This window comes from Colobus angolensis, unplaced genomic scaffold, assembly GCF_000951035.1.
Source record: "Colobus angolensis palliatus isolate OR3802 unplaced genomic scaffold, Cang.pa_1.0 Scaffold174, whole genome shotgun sequence".
Classification (NCBI taxonomy): Eukaryota; Metazoa; Chordata; class Mammalia; order Primates; family Cercopithecidae; genus Colobus; species Colobus angolensis.
The window spans coordinates 419,024-440,377 of record NW_012114866.1 but is presented as its reverse complement, the minus strand read 5'-3'; the positions used below and the strand labels follow the sequence as shown (position 1 = coordinate 440,377).

The 21,354-nt window shown below is 36.0% G+C and overlaps 1 protein-coding gene across 5 annotated transcripts in view; it reads left to right on the top strand.

The window, feature by feature from the left end:
* The window catches only part of FOLH1B (folate hydrolase 1B), a 63,824-nt gene extending 44,987 nt beyond the window's left edge, over positions 1 to 18,837 (top strand). For 3 of the 5 annotated variants that reach the window (XM_011938467.1, XM_011938463.1, XM_011938464.1), the window contains 7 exons: positions 1,006 to 1,073; positions 7,686 to 7,777; positions 8,918 to 9,008; positions 11,261 to 11,525; positions 11,826 to 11,907; positions 16,764 to 16,856; positions 18,527 to 18,837. In XM_011938467.1, the coding sequence (XP_011793857.1) occupies positions 1,006 to 1,073; positions 7,686 to 7,777; positions 8,918 to 9,008; positions 11,261 to 11,525; positions 11,826 to 11,907; positions 16,764 to 16,856; positions 18,527 to 18,716 (881 nt within the window). In that variant the 3' untranslated portion in view covers positions 18,717 to 18,837. The remainder of the gene's footprint in view (positions 1 to 1,005; positions 1,074 to 7,685; positions 7,778 to 8,917; positions 9,009 to 11,260; positions 11,526 to 11,825; positions 11,908 to 16,763; positions 16,857 to 18,526) is intronic. The other 2 variants (XM_011938465.1, XM_011938466.1) reach the window with 1 other exon arrangement.
* The last annotated feature ends 2,517 nt before the right edge of the window (positions 18,838 to 21,354 follow it).

The window sequence follows — 21,354 nt, the reverse complement described above, 5'->3', positions numbered from 1 at the left end:
TCAACTTTTACTGTTCTCAAGCATGTATCTTAGGCTTTGGGATAAAAGCTAGTTGCCATCCTCTGAGTGCTTCATGTGCTTTTACATTTCTGGGCATTTGCGCAGGCTATGCCCTTAGCTGCAAATACCATTCCCCCCCGGCCCCCGCCCCCACTCCCAACTGTGTCCCGGTTCTAGAAAATCCAGTTCAAGAGTCCCCTCTCCAAGTTTGTGAAGTTGTCTTGACTTCCCTCCCCCAAAACTCCTCCTGAGTCAGCAACCCCTCCCTGTGCTGTCTTGGCTTCCCAAGAACACCTCTCCTGGGTGCTTCACTTGATTGTCACAACCGCCAGCCCTTGACCTCCTGAGGAATGGGGACTGAAACTCTAAGAAGAGCACCTGGTTCACAAATTCATTGTCCCAATAAATATTGATTGGTCAAAAGCTAAATTCTAGGATTGTTCTAAGCACTGGGGTATGACAGCAAACAAAAGAGTGCACCTTCTCCCAGGGGACTTATCGTCTAGTTGGAGGGCCAATGAAAAAAAGACAAGTACTTAATATGTTTTATGTTAAATAGATGAGTAATATGGAGAAATATGAGCCAAGGTTAAAAGAGAGAGTGGCTAAAATTAGGGGGTAACAGAGTGCTATTTTAGGTAGGGTGATAGGGGAAATCTCTCAGAAAAACATGACATTAGACCAGAGGAGGAGTAAGTTATGCAGATATAATGCAGCATACTGTTCCAGGCTGAAAGGACCGTGTGTGCAAAGATGCTGAGGGAGTATTCTTGGGCAGAATGTAAAATGCAGATTTTGAGAGGTGACCTGAGGTTTCATATATGACACTGTGGGCTTTGGTGAGGATGATGGAATTTACAGAGTTAGATGGGAAGCCATTGGAGAGTTATAGTTGAAATCGGGTTTTAAAACAACATTCTGGCTAGGAAGTTAGCAGTGGTCTTTGAAGAAAATAATAACAGAAAGAAAATAAATTTTAAAATCTATTCTTTTCTTATTTTTCAGGAAACTACACTCTGAGAGTTGATTGTACACCACTGATGTACAGCTTGGTATACAACCTAACAAAAGAGGTATATAAGTTCTACGAGTGATGTTTTCTTGAGGTATTATTATGTTAAACATTGGTGTTGTTTTATAACTTCTTGTCTTCTTTTCATATAACAAATATGACATCCCATCTCCACAGACCATCACATCTAGTAAACTGTTTATACAGATTGCTTCATTTCTCACCACACCACTGTGAGGTAGCACATGAGTAGCATCATGTCTACCATCTCCATTCTTAAAACAGTGAAACTGAGCTCAAAGAACACTGGCCACCAAAGTCACACATGACTTGTAAAGTAGCCGAACCAAGACTTGGTCCTATGGCTCAACTCCTTAATTTAAAAACTTGTTCATACTCTTCAGTATAGTGATATCAATTAATTCAGGACACAGGAATCGTTAAATGTTCTAATTGAGAAAGAATATTCATAAGAATAGCAGGTGCTGGCTTCCAGGAACAGAGGCTGGATGAGACCACAATTACATTTTTTCAGATAGGGATTATAAATAAAATTTAAATGCCATTAAGCTTTGGTTTCAAAAGAATGGAATGGAGGAGTGACCAAGATGACTGACTAGAAGCAGCTATGGTGTATGGCTCTCACAAAGAGAAAGGGAAGGGGCAAGTAAATACAGCACCTTCAACTGAAACGAACAAGTACTAACATTGGGACTAATCAAGGAAACAACCCAACCAAAGGAGAATGAAGAAAAGCAAGGCAGGATGACAGCCCTCCTGGAAATGACACAGAGTCAAGGGAACCTCCCCCATCCAGGAAAATGATGAGTGAATGTGCAACCCCAAGAAACCATGCTTTTTCCATGGATCTTTGCAGCCCTTAGGTCACCTAAGATGCCCTTAGGTGAACCCACCCCACCAGACCCTTCAGTCTGACACACAGCTGCATGGAGTCTTAGCAGAGCAGCCACTCAGGTATGCATGGAGACACAGGAGCTTTAGACATTCCAGCTTTCCAGGCTTCATGGCAAAAGTAGCTGCAACTCCAGCAAAGCAGGAGGTTAGACACTCATACATACCCATAAAAAAGAGGCTGAATTCAGGGGCCTGAGCCGCAATGGTCTGCAGGCCCCACTTCTACAGCATCTCACAGGATAAGACCCACGGGCTTGGATTTCCAGCCAGCCACGGGTAGCAGTGTTGCGCCTACCTGGGAAAGAGCTCTTGGGTGGTAGGGGGAGCTGGGAGTGGAGATAGAGGGGTGGGCTGCCATCTTTGCTGTTTGGGTGGCTTAACCATTCCAACCTTTAGGCTTCGGAGAGCCCAAGATGACTAGGGGTGGAAGCAGTACCCCAGCACAGCACAGAGGCCCCACAAAAATGTGGCCAGACTGCTTCATAAAGCAGGTCCCCAACTGCATCCCTCATCAATGGGTGGAGCCTCCCAACCAGGGTTTCTGGCTACCCCCACTGGTGTTCTCTGGCTGAGAGACGTTTTAGGACACCCCGGGATGGAGCTCCCAGGAGGGGCAGACCACCGTCTTTGCTATTTGGGTGACTTAGCCATTGCAGGTTTCAGACTTAGGAGTGTCCAAGACAACCAAGGGCTGAAGTGGACCCCCACCACAGCATAGTTGCTCTATAAAAATGTAGCTAGACTGCTTTTTTAACTGGGTCCCTGATCCTTTTCCTCCTGTCTGGGTAAGACCTCCCAATAGGGTCTCCAGCAACCTCCTACAGGTCTGTTCAGGCCGGCAACATGTCTATGACTCCCTGGGATGGAGGTCCCAGAGTAAGGAGCAGGCTGCATTCTTTGCTGTTTCACAGCCTTCACTGATGATTCCTCCAGGTACTGTAAAATCTAAGGCAACTAGGGATTGGAATCAAATCCCCAGCACAACACAGCAGCCCTGCAGAAAACTGGCTAGACTGTTTAAAAAAGAAAAGAAAAAGCTCCATCCAAAGGTCACTAACCTCAAAGATTGAAGGCAGATGAGCCCACAGAGATGAGAAAGGATCAGTACAAGAACACTGAAAACTCTAAATGCCAGAGTGCCCTCTTTCCTACAAATGACTGCATCACTTCTCCAGCAAGGGTTCGGAACTGGGTTGAGGTGCCTGAAATGACAGAAATAGAATTCAGAATATGGATAGGAACAAAGTTTACTGAGCTAAAGGAGTGTGTTATAACCCAATTCGAGGAAGTTAAAATTCATGTTAAAATATTGCAGGAACTGACAGTAAAAAAAGCCAGTATAGAAAAGAATAGAGCTGAAAAACACACTACAGCAACTTCACAATGCAATCACAAGTATTAATAGCAGTGTAGACCAAGTGAAGGAAAGAATCTTAGAGCTTGAAGACTGTTTTTCTGAAATAATACAGGCAGGCAAGCATAGAGAAAAAGCAATGAACAAAACCTCCAAAGAATGTGTGATTATGTAAAGAGACCGAATCTATGACTGATTGATGTACATGAAAGAGATGGGAAGAATGGAACCAGCTTGGAAAACATATTTCAAGACATAATCCATGAGAACTTTCCCAACATAGCTAGACAGGCCAACATTCAAATTCAGGAAATGCAGAGAACCTCAGTAAGATACTCCTTGAGAAGATCATCCCCAAGACACACAATCATCAGATTCTCCAAGGACAAAATGAAAGAAAAAATGTTAAAGGCAGCTAGAGGGAAAGGCCAGGTCACCTACAAAGGGAAGGCCATCAGACTAACAGTGGATCTCTCAGCTGAAACCCTACAAGCCAGAAGAGATTGGGGGCCAATGTTCAACATTCTTAGAAAAAACAAATTCCAATCCAGAAATTCATATCTGACCACATTAAGCTTTATAAGTAGAGGAGAAATAATATTCTTTTAAGAAAAGCAAATGCTGAGGGGATTTGTTACCATCAGACCTGTCTTACAAGAGTTCTTGACAGAAGCACTAAATATGGAAAGGAAAAACTGTTGCCAGTCACAACAAAAACACACAGAAGTACACAGACCAGTGAGACTATAAAGCAATCACATAAGTCTGCAAAATAACCAGCTAACATCATGATGATAAGTTCGAATCCAAACATATCAATGCTAATCTTATATGTAAATGGATTAAATGCACCAGTTAAAAGATACAAAGTGGCAAGCTGGATAAAGAACCAGGACCTATTGGTATCCTGTCTTCAAGAGACCCATCTCACATGCAATGACACACGTAGATCAAAATAAATAGATGAAGGAAAATCTACCAAGCAAATAGAAAACAGAAAAATGCAGGAGTTGCAATTCTAGTTTCTGACAAAACAGACTTTAAACCAACAAAGATGAAAAAGGACAAAGAAGGGCATTACATAATGATTAAGGCTTCAATTCAACAAGAAGAGCTAACTGTCCTAAATATATATGCACATAACACAGGAGCACCTAGATTCATAAGGCGAGTTCTTAGAGACCTTCAAAGAAACTTAGACTCCCACATGATAATAGTGGTAGACCTTAATGGCCTATTGAAAATATTAATTAATTTTCAAGATATAAAATTAACAAAGATATTCAAGACCTGAACTGAGTACTTGATCAAATGGACCTGATAGATATCTACAAAGTTCTCCACCCAGAAACAACAGAGTATACATTCTTCTCATCATCCCATGGCACTTACTCTAAAATTGATCACATAATTGGAAGTAAAACACTCCTCAGCAAAAGCAAAAGAACTGAAATTAAAAACATCTCTTGTACCACCATGCAGTCACATTCAAAATCAAGAGTAAGAAATTCACTCAAAACTATGCAATTCCATGGAAATTGGATAACCTGCTCCTGAATGACTTGTGGGTATATAATGAGATAAAAGCAGGAATCAAGAAGTTCTTTGAAGCTAATGAGAACAAAGATATGACATACCAGAATTTCTGGGACACAGCTAAGGCAGAATTAAAAGGGAAATGGATAGCACTAGATGACCACTTTAAAAGTTAAAAGTATCTGGTCGGGCGCAGTGGCTCACGCCTGTAATCCCAGCACTTTGGGAGACCAAGGAGGGCGGATCACAAGGTCAGGAGATCGAGACCATCCTGACTAACATGGTGAAACCTCGTCTCTACTAAAAATACAAAAAACTAGCCGAATGTGGTGTAGTGGCACGTGCCTGTAGTCCCAGCTACTCGGGAGGCTGAGGCAGGAGAATCACTTGAACCTGGGAGGTGGAGAATGCAGTGAGCTGTGATCATGCCACTGCACCCCAGCCTGGGCAACAGAGCAAGACTCCATCTCAAAAAAAGAAGATGTTAGAAAGATCTCAAGTTAACAACCTAATATAAAACTAAGTGTGCTAGAGAACAAAAGCAAACAAACCCCAAAGCTAGCAGAAGACAAGAAATAACCAAGACCACAGCTGATCTACAGGCAGTAGAGACATGAAAAACCCTTCAAAATATTAATGAATCCAGGAGCTGATTTTTTGAGAAAAAATTAATAAAACAGAGTGATAGCTAGACTAATAAGGAAGAAAAGAGATAAGAGTCAAATAAACACACTCGGAAATGATAAGGGGGAATATTCCCACTGACCCCACGGAAATACAAACATCAGAGAATGTTATAAACACCTCTGTGCACATAAACTAAAAAATCTAGAAGAAATAGAAATTAGCTGAGTGTGGTGGTAGGTACCTGTAATCCCAGCTACTAGGGAGGCTGAGGCAGGAGAATCGAGTAAACCTGGAAGGCAGAGGTTGCAATGAGCCAAGATTACGCCATTGCACTGTAGCCCAGGCGACAGTGCAAGAGTCCATCTCAAAAACAAAGAAAAGAAAGGAAAAAAAAAAAGGGATAAATTCCTGGACACTTATACCCTCCCAAGGCTGAACCAGAAAGAAATTGAATCCCTGAACAAACCAATCATGAGTTCTGAAACTGAGACAGTAATTAATAGCCTTCCAACCAAAAAAAGCCGAGGACCAAATGGATTCACAGCTGAATTCTACCAGAGGTACAAAGAAGGGCTGGTACTATTTCTATTGAAACTATTTCAAAATAATTAGGAGGAGAGACTCCTCCCTAACTAATTCTATGAGAGCAGCATCATCCCGAAACCAAAACTTGGCACATACAAAAACAACAAAAAAAAATGAGGCCAATGTCTTTGATGAACACTGATGCAAAAATCCTCAACAAAATACTGGCAAACTAAATCCAGCAGCACATTAAAAAGCTTATCCACTACAATCAAGTAGGCTTCATCCCAGGGATGCAAGGTTGATTCAACATATGCAAATCAATAAATGTGATTAATCACATAGGCAGAACTAGAAACAAAAACCACATGATTATCTCAATAAACACAGAAAAAAAGCTTTCAATAAAATTGAATATCTCTTCGTGTTAAAAACTATCAATAAACTAGGTATTGAAGGAACATACCTCAAAGTAATAAAAGCCATATATGACAAACCCACAGCCAACATCATACTGAATAGGCCAAAGCTGGAAGCAGTCCCTTTCAAAACTGACACAAAATAAGGATTTGTTCTCTCATCACTCCTATTCAACATAGTATTGGAAGTGTTGGCCAGGGTAATCAGGCAAGACAAAAAAATAAAGCTCATTCAGATAAAAAGAGAGGAGGTCAAACTATCCCTGTTTGCAGATGACATGATTGTATATCTGAGAAATTCCATTGCCAAAGTCCAAAAGCTTCTTAAGCTGATAAGCAACTTCAGCAGTCTCAGGATACAAAACCAATGTGCAAAAATTGCTAGCATTCCTATACACCAACAAGAGAGAAGCCAAGAGACAAGTCACAAATTAACACCCATTCACAATTACCACAAAAAGAATAAAACACCTATGAATACAGCTTACTAAGGAGGTAAAAGATCTCTACAAGGAGAACTGCAAACCACTGCTCTAAGAAGCAGAGATGACACATATTCAAATGGAAAAACATTCCATGATCATGGATAGCAAAATTCAACATCATCAAAATGGCCATCTTGCCCAAAGTAAATTATAGATTCAGTGCTATTCCTATTAAACTATCATTGATATTCTTCACAGAATTTGAAAGATCTATTTTAAAATTCATATGGATCCATAAAAGAGCCCATATAACCAAGGCAATCCTAAACAAAAAGAACAAAAAGCTGGAGACATCAAACTATAATATGAGGCTACAGTAACCAAAACAGCATGGTACTGGTACAAGAACAGACATTGCAGTTTATTATACATTATTGAATAACTTTGGCAACTCTACTGATAGGAAACAATATTAAATTGAATACTTTCCCTTAACCGTCTTGCTTCTTTTTATTTTCTTTGTTGTGAGAGGATAAATTGTGTTGATTGTAGTATCCTTTAATTCAGAAAAATAGACAAAAAGATCATACACTATGCCATTCATCTAAAGACAGTGGCTTGGTATGAATTTGGTGTAACATGTTTAGGCTATGTGCTTCATAAGTTTATTTCTATAATATAGTTCACCTATATATAATAACATGAGTATTTTCCCATTTGTCAGAAACTTATAATTCTTGATGACTGCTAATGTATGGATAGCATCCCTTGTTTTTGCTGAATTGTGGCTTATTCACTTCTTGTTAATGGACATCTTGTTTTTAATATATCTGATTTATAAGTATTCTCTTTTTTTGTTTTAATTTGTGTAGCTGGAAAGCCCTGATGAAGGCTTTGAAGGCAAATCTCTTTATGAAAGTTGGACTCAAAAAAGTCCTTCCCCCGAGTTCAGTGGCATGCCCAGGTAAACAAATGAATGAAATTTCTGAATTCAGTGTGGGATTGTTTTGAAAATAAAAGCGTATTTTCTTTCAATTATTAAGTGAAAAATTAACTTTAAAAATGGTCTAAAATCTGATAAAGGAAAAGCATTCCTTTGGTTCACAAATAAAATATTATTGTGTATTTTATAGTTAAATCTGCAGGACATCAAAACGTGATTTGTCTTTAGAATATGTAATATATATATATGGAACATTTCAAGAGATTACATAGATTGGTCATTTCTTATATGAAATGTGTGGGATGAGAAGTATTTTGGACTTTGGATTTTTTTTAAGATTTTGGAATATTTGCATTATACTTACTGGTTGAACATCCCTAATCTGAAAGTTTGTAATCTGAAATGCTTCAGTTAGCATTTCCTTTCAGTGTCGTGTAGGTGCGTAAAAACTTTTGGATTTTGCAGCATTTTTAAAAATTTTCTTATCTTTAATTTTTGTGAGTATGTAGTAGGTGTATGTATTTTTGGGGTGCATGAGATATTTTGATACAGATTTTGGATTTTTGGATAAGGGATGCTCAACCCCTGAGAGAGATAATGGTGAAAAGTAATTCTCATTTTTTCTGTCACCTCATCACCTTGTAATTATTCTTTTTCTGAATATCATATAGTTAACAAATATTTTTCTTACTGTAATAAAAATGCAAGCATCACTTCAACATTGGTTGTATCTTCACAAGCAAGGGAAGAAGAATAAATATCTCAGTACTCTGAGTTTATTGATGTCAACAGCACAAATTATTTATATTATAAAGGGCAAAATTTATGTCCAAATTATCTGAAAAATATTTGCTTTTCACTCTATTATGTACAACAGATAAAGATGATAAATGGAATGAAATAATCTTAAGGAAAACGTTTTCCAACTTCAGAAACCTTTAACAAAATGTGACATAAAATAGTCATTCCTACACAAAATAGTCTCATAGAAGGAGATATTTTGTGATGAAAAATAATATTCTTTTCATGTTTTTGCTGCATTCTAAATCTGTATGTTTAAAATTACATTTATAATAGAATGGAGTTTAGTTTAATGAACATGTAATCTGTACTTAATGAACAAATTACTTTGAAATAATTCTGTTGTTTTATCTCTAAAAGGATAAGCAAATTGGGATCTGGAAATGATTTTGAGGTGTTCTTCCAACGACTTGGAATTGCCTCAGGCAGAGCACGGTATACTAAAAATTGGGTAAGTGAATCTAAATTATTCAAGATTATTTATGAATATGTTTTAACTAAACAAATTCTGACTCCAAAAAGTGCCTCAAACGTTAGTTGAAAGCAGAGAGAAGTCTCAATGGTTGACAGTATCGCTACTACATAGGATAACTCCTGTATCTGATATTCCTACCCTAAATTCAAGTGTCAGTTGGTATCAATACTCATGTCTGCAAATGTGAACTTCCGTGTACTCCCTTAAACATCTTTTCTGTTTCATTTGCTGGCACTGCATTCACCCAGTCATTTAAGTTGAAAATGTAGGAATTGTCTTTGATTTCACTCTCCTCCTTATTCAAAATTAGTCAGTATCTCCCCATTATCATTCAAAATTAATCAGTGCATTTGAATTTCCATCTCTTACTATAGCTCTAATTATTAAACAAATAATGTCATTAAACAAATGAAAAATTTGTTTAATAAAGAACAGATTATATATATTAGTCTGTTCTCCTGCTCCTAACAAAGACATACCCGAGACTGGTCATTTACAAGGGAAATATGTCTAATTGAATCACAGTTTCTTATGGCTGGGGAGACCCCACAATCATGGCTGAAGGCGAATGAGGAGCAAAGTTACATGTTACACGGCAGCAGACAAGAGAGCAGGTGCAGGGGAACTTCCCGTTATAAAACCATTAGATTGCATGAGACTTATTCAGTGTCAGGCGAGCAGGGCAGGAAAACGTCTCCCCCATGATTCACTTACCTCCCACCAGGTCTCTCCCATGACACGTGGGGATTATCATAATTCAAGATGAGATTTGGGTGGGGACACAGAGCCAATCCATATCAGTATAATACACTTTGAACATGTAAAAGTCATGATTCCTTGTCTTCTGTTGTAGATTTTATATATGTATATATATACACACACACACACACACACACACACACACATATATGGTTTTCATTTTCTTCAAAGTAAAATGGGTACATAGTTTATAAAATGTCAAGTAGTTTTATAAGAACACTGGTATATAATTAAAAACAGTTGTTTCTTATTTCCATTTCATATTCATACCATCCCTGATTTCTGTTCATCAGATGAAACCTTTGTCAGCTTTTATGATACGTCCATATTTATAAGTAATATTTTAATCCTGATACATCTTCGTTTTTAAATTTTATGTTATAAAGAAAAATCATTCTCACCCTTATAAAAATGGTAAGGAAGAGTTCATTCAAAACTTTTCCAACAAGAATATTGCAATAATAAAAGATTTAGCTCAACTCCAAATACAGAAAAGACATTTGGCGATTTAGAGTTGACATTAAGTTTCTGTAAGTCTTTCCTCACAGGCTATTCTTCCCAGATGGAACATCTTCAATCTCCTGTCTGTGAGGTAGGAAGTTAGGTAGAGTTATATGGGAGCTGAGAGTGAGGATAAATATTAATATTGTCTACATTTTACTGTGAAAAAAATTACAACAAAGAAAAGCCAGATGACCACCTAAAGTTTTTGGTAGTAAGTCCTGAAGCCTAGATTCAAACCCTGGCAGGGTAATTCCAGAATCCCAGTCTCTTCAACACATCAGTACATAAAATGTCCTTTTATATTAATAATAAAAAATAAACATCTTAATGGTCGAAAGTGATAAACCAGCAATTCACAGTTTGAAAAGTCCTTCCTTCTACCTATAGTTTTGGTTTTCCTGACACCTGTCTGGGCCTCCCTTCTCTCTCCTTAGTGAGACTTTAGATCCACTACTGCACCCCTCACCACTCAGACTCTCCAGCCTTCTGCACACTGTTTGTCAGACAATCATTTATTCATGGAATTTTAGTGATTAAACAATTTAGTGTCTTCTCCTATACAATATTGTGTAATACTTGTAATACTTATTTACTTGCCTTTAACAATTCTGTATTCTTATTTTTACCCAAAGGCAAGATTGTCTTGTCTTGTTTTTTCAGATTCTTAAAACATGAATCTAAGAATGCAGTCTTCTGCATTCTTAGAGGCAAGCCTGTTTGGTCCCTTTGAAATATTTTTTAAATAATATTTGTTATATTATATACACATATTTTAATTAGTACAAGCTTGGAGTGTGTTTATGTATCACAATATTAGCTGTTTAGGAAGTAACTTATTGAGATGCTTAAGTACTTTCCTTGATCCATCACTGACCAATCTTACTAATACTAATAGTAAATATGGTGCTAATCATGTTATTGTAAGCTATCCTATAAGAGATATGTTTTGTTATTTTTTTCTGTAGGAAACAAACAAATTCAGCAGCTATCCACTGTATCACAGTGTCTACGAAACATATGAGCTGGTGGAAAAGTTTTATGATCCGATGTTTAAATATCACCTCACTGTGGCCCAGGTTCGAGGAGGGATGGTGTTTGAACTAGCCAATTCCATAGTGCTCCCTTTTGATTGTCGAGATTATGCTGTAGTTTTAAGAAAGTATGCTGACAAAATCTACAATATTTCTATGAAACATCCACAGGAAATGAAGACATACAGTGTATCATTTGGTATGTTACCCTTCCTTTTTCAAATTCCTCATCTGTATGGTTCTATTAATCTCCAAAATATAATAGGCTATCTTAGGTCATTTATTATTGATTGCTATTGCAAGTGATCCAATATTCTGTTTATGTCTATAAATGTATTTTTCATTTTATGGATGCTCACATCTTATAATATAGAAATATAAATACCTTGTAAAACACAAAAGATGATGGCTTCTATATTGTTCCTTTTCTTGAACTTTGGACCAATGCCATTAGAAATTACGTTCTTTAAGCATTTGATGATCCCAATTTCTATTTCAGATTCACTTTTTTCTGCAGTAAAGAATTTTACAGAAATTGCTTCCAAGTTCAGTGACAGACTCCAGGACTTTGACAAAAGCAAGTACGTTCTATATCTATATCTATATCTATATATCTATATCTATATCTATATCGATATCTATCTATATCTGTGCCTATATCTACACACACATATATGTATTTAAAAGGAAACTAACATCACTGTTGCTAAACTAGCTTTGGGAATTTCTTGCTGTTTTCTGTTTTTAAATTTGTTTTACTTTAAGTTCTGGGATACATGTGCAGAACGTGCAGCTTGTTACATAGGTAGACAAGTGCCATTTCCTGCTGCTTTCTGTCTTTCCACTCTAGCACATCCTATGTAGGGCTGCCCTATCTCAGAAGACCTACTTTCAACATTTGGAGTGGCAACTGTGCTGCTGAGAAATGTCAGTCTCTCCCTCCTGCCATTTGATCAGTTACAACATACTCTGCTTAACAATGAAGGGCCTTCACTGTGTGACCCCAGCTGTTTCCAGTTGTATTTCTTGTTTTTTCAGTATCTGTACATCATAACTCAGCCAGACTATTTAATTTTCAAAGCATGATTTCTTTCTGCCTCTTTTTTTTTATTTCATTACCTCCACATAGAGCTCCTTATTTCCACTTCCATCTGGCAAAATTCTATTTATCCAGAATAGCAAATATTGTGAAGCCATTAATTTTGGAAATGTTAAACATTTAGGATTAATTCTGTGTAAGATTACACAAGTACAACACAATTTGAACAAAATTTTAAGATGGAAGGAAAAATACTTGGTGAGAATACTAAGGTAATTTTTTTAAAGTAGGATTTTGAGGGCACAGATATGTGTATTAAATATAGTATCATGATGTAAACATCAAATCGCTAGGAGCTGATGTAAGGATACATAAAAAGATCAGAGTAGATGATGTAAAAATAGGCTCAGTGATATATAAGGAAGTACTAGTAATAAATGATACAGCAAAAATCAATTGGGAAAGATTAGTCAATCATAACATTGTATAAACTATGTTAGTACCTGCTATAAAATAAAACTCAGAATCACACTTCACATTGTATGCTCACATAAACAACAGCTGTAAAGAATTTTTTAGTAAAAATGGAAATTTCTTGAAAGACAGATGCCAAGTTTAGAAGCAGTGGGGAAATGATGCAATCATATTTGAGATCATTAAAATGGTTCAGAATATGAAAATTAATATTCAAAAGAAAAGTTAAGAAAGTTGAAAACTTATTTTCTAGCAAAAATGGAGAGTAATATATACATTATAAAAATATTTTTTGAAAATTAATTTAAATAGTCCAAAAGAACAAACTGCAAATATCGGTAAGAAACAAGACAAATAATTATAAAAATGTTGTCGAAGAAACACCTGTAAAGAAACATAGCAAAATATTGCAGTTCACTAATGCATAATTCAGAAATACAAATGAAAGTAATGTGACGTTATTTTTACAACACATTAATAACAATTTAAACCTTGGTTGTGCCCACTGCTGTAGCTGGTACACTGAAGCATATGGTCTCCATGCTTTTCTGATAGCATTATGAATTATTTTAGCTTTTTTGAAAAAGATATATACATATTGCTAACGTGTTCAAGAACTGTCACAGAGTCCTGTGCTTTGACATAGGTATTCCATTTCTTGAATTATTTCTTAGGAAAAAGTCTCTGTTTTGGAAAAGAAAGACTGCCCGGAGAAAGATTTGAAGTATAAAATTATAATAGCCAGTAATTCAAAATAACCTAATGCCTAAGAGAAGAGAAATTACTAAAAGATTTGATATTCACCAATGTGAACATTTTATAATCCTTAAAATGGATTATTAGAAATACAATATAATAGAAGATACTTAGAATAAAATATGAAGTAAGCAGAAAGTTTATAAAATTGTAAATATAGTTTGATTAATTTTTACTTAACAAATATAGGAAAAACTTAAAGGGAATTAAGGAATTATTTTAATAATTATGTTATCCTCAGGGAATATTGGAAGAATTGTTTTCCTATTCTTTCCAATTCTTTATAATTTTTGTATGTGGGTAAAAAAGTCAACAATGAGAAATACATCTTAAGGAGATCCCAAACACCATGTATTCTATAAAACTGGTTTTCTTTTTGTATTTAAAAGAAAAAATGTTTTCTCCCTCTGACAAAATGCCTTATGGTTTGAATTCTGGTTTGTCTAGGACACTTGTTGTTTAGCACACTCAGCTTCCCCTTCCTTTAGTATTTCTACAGTTGTTTTATTTTCTCTAAATGATAGTAAAGATCCACTCTGTTCCCTATATATTTACAAATTCTGAAACACCTGCACAGTGCATTGCACATAATAATAGTAAATTCTAACTAAGTAAATTAAACTGAATGTTGAATTTCTCAACCAAAACTTTGAAATCTAAGGAAGAGACATGTCTTCATCTTGCTTTTCTTGTATTACTTCTTGCCCCATCAAAGAATATAAGATGTAGACACAGGATACAGAGAAAGAGAAGTGTGTGTGTGTGGGCGTGGGTGCATATGCGTGCATTTACATGTGTGTAGCCACATGAGTTTTCGTACTTGTAGCAATGCTTTGTGAATTTGATTCCGAAACCCATAGCATCTTATTGAAATTATCCTTCATTCGATTGTCTCAACTGTTTATGGGAGCTGCTAACAGGTATTCTGTGTTTAATTTACCTTTATACTATCACAGAATCTGAATTCATGATGCTAAATACATAAATATTAAAAATAGCTCAAATCCAAATTATGGGGATTTAAGTTGTTCTTGTTCTCCTTTTGTCAGCAAGGTGCAGTTGAAAGGACAATACCGACCTCCTATTTCACTCTAAAACTTTCTAGTGTGAATTTAGGCAAGTTATTTAACTCATGATCCTTTGTTATCTCATCTACAAAATGGGGCTATTACCCTGCCCACTTTGCAGAATCGCTCTGAAAATTAAAAATCACATTTTGTATAAACATTCAGAACAGTAATTGGCACATAGGAAATGATCACTAAATGCTGTCAGTAAAACAAAACTATAAAAAGCAAGAGGGAAATTAATGAATAAGATGATTTATGCTTTCTTATTGTAATGATTTTTTCTCATTAGTTAATTAAATTGTGAAAGAATTGGTATATTAAATTCAGTAATTCATTGTTGAAGTATTCAGGGCTTGCTGATAAGCTTTCAATTATATTGAATCATTCTTACTACAAAACAACCTCAACACTCCTTTTGGAATGTAAGTTCTGTAAAAGCAGGGAGTGTTTGATACATAGGAGGTATCCAAATATTGTTAGAAGACTGAAGTAATCATCATCTCTTGTGTTCATAATAGGTTTAGCTTTAAAAATGAAAGGAATATTGTTAGTTATCACTTGGTAAATCTAATTTGCCAGGCATCTTACTAAACATTATCAGGTCATCTTATTTTAATATTGATATTACTTCAGTGAGTAGATTACTAGGATACCTAAGGTGAAGAAAATCTTGCCTTATTATGCCAATGTAAATAAAAATCACTATTATTTTTTCCATTGGCACATACAGCTGTTTCTGTGCTTTTAAAAGCCTCAGCAGTATAGTATTTTATAGGATTTTAAAAATGTGATAGCTATGTATTTTATTCTTAATTTGCATATTACAGAATGTTAAAATTTGCAATTGACATTTGAACAACAGCGATTTGAACTACACGGGTCCACTTATACATGAATTCTTTTTTCCATTAATATAGTGAGCCCTCTCTATCCATAGATTTCATATTAGCAAGCAAATGCAGATGGAAAATTCAGTATTATTCACTGTAATCCCAGGTACTCAGGAAGCTGAGGCAGGGGGATTGCTTGAGCCCAGGAGTTTGAGACTATAGTGAGCTATGATCAAGCCACTGCACTCCAGCCTGGGCAACAGAACAAGACTCCATCTCTTAAGAAGACAAAATAAAATACAGTATTGATGGACTAAAACCCACATATATAGAGGGCCGACTATTCTTGTTATTTTTAAATATGGAAAACTGTTTATTTTGCCAAATTAAATCTTTTATTTTCAAACTTATATTTGAAAATATTAGCATTGCATACAGAAAATGATTTTGTTAAATATCTAAAAGTAGGATGGACATGAATCTAGAACAAAAGTATTTTAGGTAAGTAAATTCATTTATGTGGAAAAAAACTCAACAATCATCTTTCTTTTAGCTTTGATATATTAGAACTTTTATCACTGAATGATGCTCACTCTGCAGGCTTGAATCTGAGAACCTCAGATGTAGCTAATGAGAAACGAATGAAAAATATAAAGTAAGAGAATTATAGAAACTTAAAAAACAACTGTTACATTCCGTTTAAACTACTAGCCATGTGTTCCGTAAACATTTTCTATTTTATATAATTGCCTATCTCATTGTCTTAACAATATGAAGACTAAGATGTCAAAGAGGGATTAAGCATGTGGTAAGAGTTATACTGGGGGCAGCTAACCCAAGGGAGATCAGATGTGGCTTCAGATTCCACATACACAGCTACATTTCCTCATTGAGGCAGAACAAGTTAATCCAGAAAGTCATATCACACTCCAAGAATGCTCTACTTAAACCATTCTGAAAATCACTTGAAATGATACAATTTTAAGTAACTTTTAGACTTAAATCTGGATCATTATACCAAGAGATCAATTTAATTTGTTTTATAGTTTGTTCGTTCTCACCCTGTTAATTCCACAGAGGAGGAGGGCCAACTTTTCATATACATGTGTCTTCCTTGCAGGACTTTAGTATGCACAAATTTTGGTGTAGGGGGTGGGCCTAGAAGCAATTCCTGGAGATAACTAAATTCAGTTTTGTTCTGAAATTTTTATTTTCTGCATAGAAATATATTTTCATGAAGTTATAATTATATTCATTTTCTTTCTCAGCCCAATATTATTAAGAATGATGAATGATCAACTCATGTTTCTGGAAAGAGCATTTATTGATCCATTAGGGTTACCAGACAGACCTTTTTATAGGTAAGAAAAGAAAATATGACTCCTTTCTATAATATCACTGTTTCTTGTAATTATTTTTATTTTTTCATTGTGGAAAAATATTGTAGTTGATTTCTTGCAAGCAAATGGAAAATTTCAAAATATATATAGGAAGTTATAGTGGTATTATTTCTTCATATAATGTAATATGATTTTTGCATATCTTTATTTTGAGTATCTTTGTTCTGATTATAACAGAATATATGTTTATTTTAGAAAATATAGAAGATCCAGAAAGCCACGGCAGGAAATAAAAATCTCCCCAATTTTATCAGAAAAATATAAAATCACGGTTATATTCTTGTGTGTATAATTTTAGCTCCTTTCCTATTTTAAATATATTTTTGCTTATGTATACACACAACCCAAACATCTCTCTATATATAATATATACAATAAGTTTATATTTATTTATTCTTTTCCCTAATGTTGATTTAGAGATTTTATTTCCTCCTAAATCCTGACAGTTGAATTTTTTCCTGCCAAACATTGACTGTCCTCAGGTTGATTTTCTAAATATTACAGAATGAGATAGATCATTGGACAGCCAGAAAAGGCCCTAACTTTTTTTCTAGGGATTATAAAAGGTTCTGGTTTGGTAGTAAGAGCATCTTCAAACATGTTGACTGGATCGCCAATGGCAGTATATTTTTATCCATCCCCCACCCCCTTTCTTTTTTCCTAAGAGACAGGGTCTCACTGTGTCTCCCAGGCCAGAGTTCAGTTGTACAGTTGTAGCTCACTGCAGCCTCAGACTTTTGGGCTCAAGCAGTCTTCCCACAGCAGCCTCCCAGGAAGCTAAGACAACAGACACATGCCACCATGTCCAGCTAATATGTATACTTTGGTTTGTAGAGACAGGGTGTCCCTATGTTGCCCAGGCTTGTCTAGAACTCCTGGCCTCAAGCAATCCTCCCACCTCGGCCTCCTTAATATATGGGATTACAGGCATGAGCTACTGCTTCTGGCCTTATCTACCTCTTTACTTTGGAGTTTGTCCTTCTCTTCTGTGGGCTATTACATGAAATGTCTTAGCCCGTTCTATAAAACATTTTCTGCCTTGGTCATGTGGAACATTACAAAATTGTTTTTGATGATTCTTCAAACTCTATGTTAAGTATTATAACATGATAGTGTGGATTTTTAAAAAATGACAAACACAATATAGGGTTGGCTGATCACAAACAAGACTAATGAGCACAATTGTGCTATAATGTAAGAGGTAGCATGATATATTAAAAAGCAGCACTTGTCATGTGTCTTGTGACAAATCATTTAGTTACTTGATCTCTCAGACCTCAGTTTCCTCCTCTGTGAAATACTAATATCAACTGTGTAGAGTTTATTTCTAATCATTAGAAAAATTGGAAGTAAACATTAAATACCAATACCAAGCATGATTGCTGTGGTTACTATCATCATTGCTACTTTTGTAGCACTGAACCACTTTATTTCTTTGAAATAAAAATATAATTAAGTACTATAGATTTCACACAATAGTCTTCAGAGATGATTGAACTTGGAAGTTCAGTTGACAAGTGGCTTGTTCAAATTGTTATAGAAATATGCAATCCAGGAATTGCAGAGTGCTCTTGTGTTTCTCTTGTATGTCATTTAGGTACCTAATAAACAGCAAACGATTTTATCAACAGGCATGTCATCTATGCTCCAAGCAGCCACAACAAGTATGCAGGGGAGTCATTCCCAGGAATTTATGATGCTCTGTTTGATATTGAAAGCAACGTGGACCCTTCCCAGGCCTGGGGAGAAGTGAAGAGACAGATTTCTATTGCAGCCTTCACAGTGCAAGCAGCTGCAGAGACTTTGAGTGAAGTGGCCTAAGAGGATTCTTTAGAGAATCCATATTGAATTTGTGTGGTATGTCATTCAGAAAGAATCGTAATGGGTATATTGATAAATTTTAAAATTGGTATATTTGAAATAAAGTTGAATATTATATATAGTTACGTGGGTGTTTATATACGTGTGTTTATATTGTTTCTTTTGTCTTGTCCCTATGGATTAAAAATTAAAAATTGAATTTCATAATTATAAGAGGTTATTCTGAAGTGGAAAAATTTAACTCAGTATTAAATCTAAGGAGAATGGCATAATACAGTAAAACTCTCATCTGGCATTATCAGGTAATCAAGTCTAATCTATTCATGTCATTTCACACATAAGAAAACATCAGTATGTCATAGAGCACACTGGGGAATATGCACAAGACTATTCCAAGCCAGAGGCCTCACGGCCTGCCTGGTCACCCAAGGCTGAGAAGATCAATATCTCCGCACACTAGTTGGGAAATGGATCAAATTACACTTTTAGTAAATGTAATCACTCTATAGTATAAGAAATAATTATTTTTTTAAATTTGTATAAAAGGCTATAGTATAACCTATATGTATAGTAATTAAATGAACATTTGTGAACCTAACAGCCATATGAAGAAAATAACTTTTCCAATATCTTTGGATGCCCCATGTACTAATGACAGTTATGCTTTTCCATTTTCTTGAATTTTGTGTTTATTTATCTTTCCTCTGTTATTTATAATTGTACCACACACGGCTGTATTCTTTACATGTTTTGGCATTATGCATTTTTGAACTTTTTATAAAGACAGCCATACCATGTGTATTTCTCAGGTACTTGATTTTTTTCATTGGCTTTTAAGGGTTCAAATATATTATCACTGTGACTGTCGTTTGCCGTATTATGCTGATATAGAACATTCATTCACATGAGAGTAAGATCCAGGGTCCATCAAGACAGAGAAAACATACAGTAATGTGAATAGGGAAAGTTATTATAAAGAATTATTAACTGTTACAGCATTGGAGCAATGAACTATTGCCTAGTAATATGTAAAGAGAGGTCTCAAGAATATGTGATGAGCAGATATAAGGAATTGCTCTTATCTCCATGGTGAATTTGGAGCAGCCAATGAAGAGTCCCCTCACACTGTGGCCTCGCTCAATGTTAAGAAGTTGCTATGGTGTTGCCCTTGAACCTGCTTCAAATTGATACTTCAGAACTCCCCAGAAACTTGTCCTCTGGGCCACTGTGTGAAGCTGTTTATGAAGAAATGTCAAGCCAGAGGGGCTTTACTACAAATTTGGCAAAGGACAGTTTCAGGAGAAGCTCTTGGCCACTGGGTTCTCCTGGCCACCATGAACTTCAGGAAGTGGGTGCCAGAGCAGCAGCCACAGAATCTGGGCACTGGTGTCGGCCTGTATGCCCTCCGTGTTAGGAGGGCTGGAGTTGTAATTTACATTGCCAGAGTTTGCCAAGGGTGCACACAGAAAGCAGATTGGAAAGCACCTTCTTGGAACATCTTTCCAATGCCTTCTACTCACAAAGTTTAACATCATAACACGTGACAAAGAATAACCATTTAATGGGCCCAGATCTATTTATGAAGACAATCAAGAGTGAGTTTGGAGTGGATAACCCAAATTTGGATAACTGGTGAATAATAAAATATATTTATTCATTTTCTGCTGGTATATATTTGGAATGTTTTATATGTTTTGCTTCTGTGAACATGTATCCTAATGCCAATATTCAAGAGATTCTCTTTCCTGACAGTATCTACCTATAGGTTGAATGTCTGTGTTGTAAAGTTTGTGCATCTTCAATTTTACAATGCCAAGCTGTTTCAAAGTGATTTTATTTATTTATATTCCCACTGGCAAAGTAATCATGTTATTCAAGATAAAAAACAAGTACGGAAGATTGTGTCATGTTAAAGAAATACAAAGAACTCAGTGTTATTAGAATCCAAGGGATTTGTGGGAAGAACAATCCATACATTGAGCACCAAAACAATACATAAAGCTTAGAAGACATCCAGAGGAGTGTAACTACTTTCCTGTAGTTTATCAAAAGCCCATAATAAGGTTAAGCAGGATAGGGATATGGGCATATTTGCATTTCAGAAAGCATTCTGGCCTAGATGGATTAGAAGGGCATCAACCCAGCAAAAGATAAGAACTTTTTTTTTTTTTTTTTAAATACAGGGTCTCACTCTGTCACCCAGGCTGGAGTCAATGGTACAATCCCAGCTCAGTGTAACCTCTGCTTCCTTGGTTCAGGCGATCCTTCAGCCTCAGACTCCCAAGTAGCTGAGATTACAGGTGTACACCACCATGCCTGGCTAACTTTTGTATTTTTTGTAGAGATGGGGTTTTACCAAGTATCCCAGGCTGGTCAAGAACTCCCTGGCTCAAAGTATCAATCTTCCTTGGCCTCCCAGAGTGGTGGGATTACAGGCAGGAGTCACCATGCCAGGTCCCAAAATATTTTCTTATGACAACAGTTGCCATGTAGACTTTATCCCCAGAAAAGATAAGACTACCCTTATCCTTCAGGTCTCAGCTTACATGTCATCTCTTCTAGGAATACTTCCAGAATGACTGCCCCTTCCCTTATATTCCTTACTAGACCATAAGCTCCTCAGAGACTGAGTCTTGTT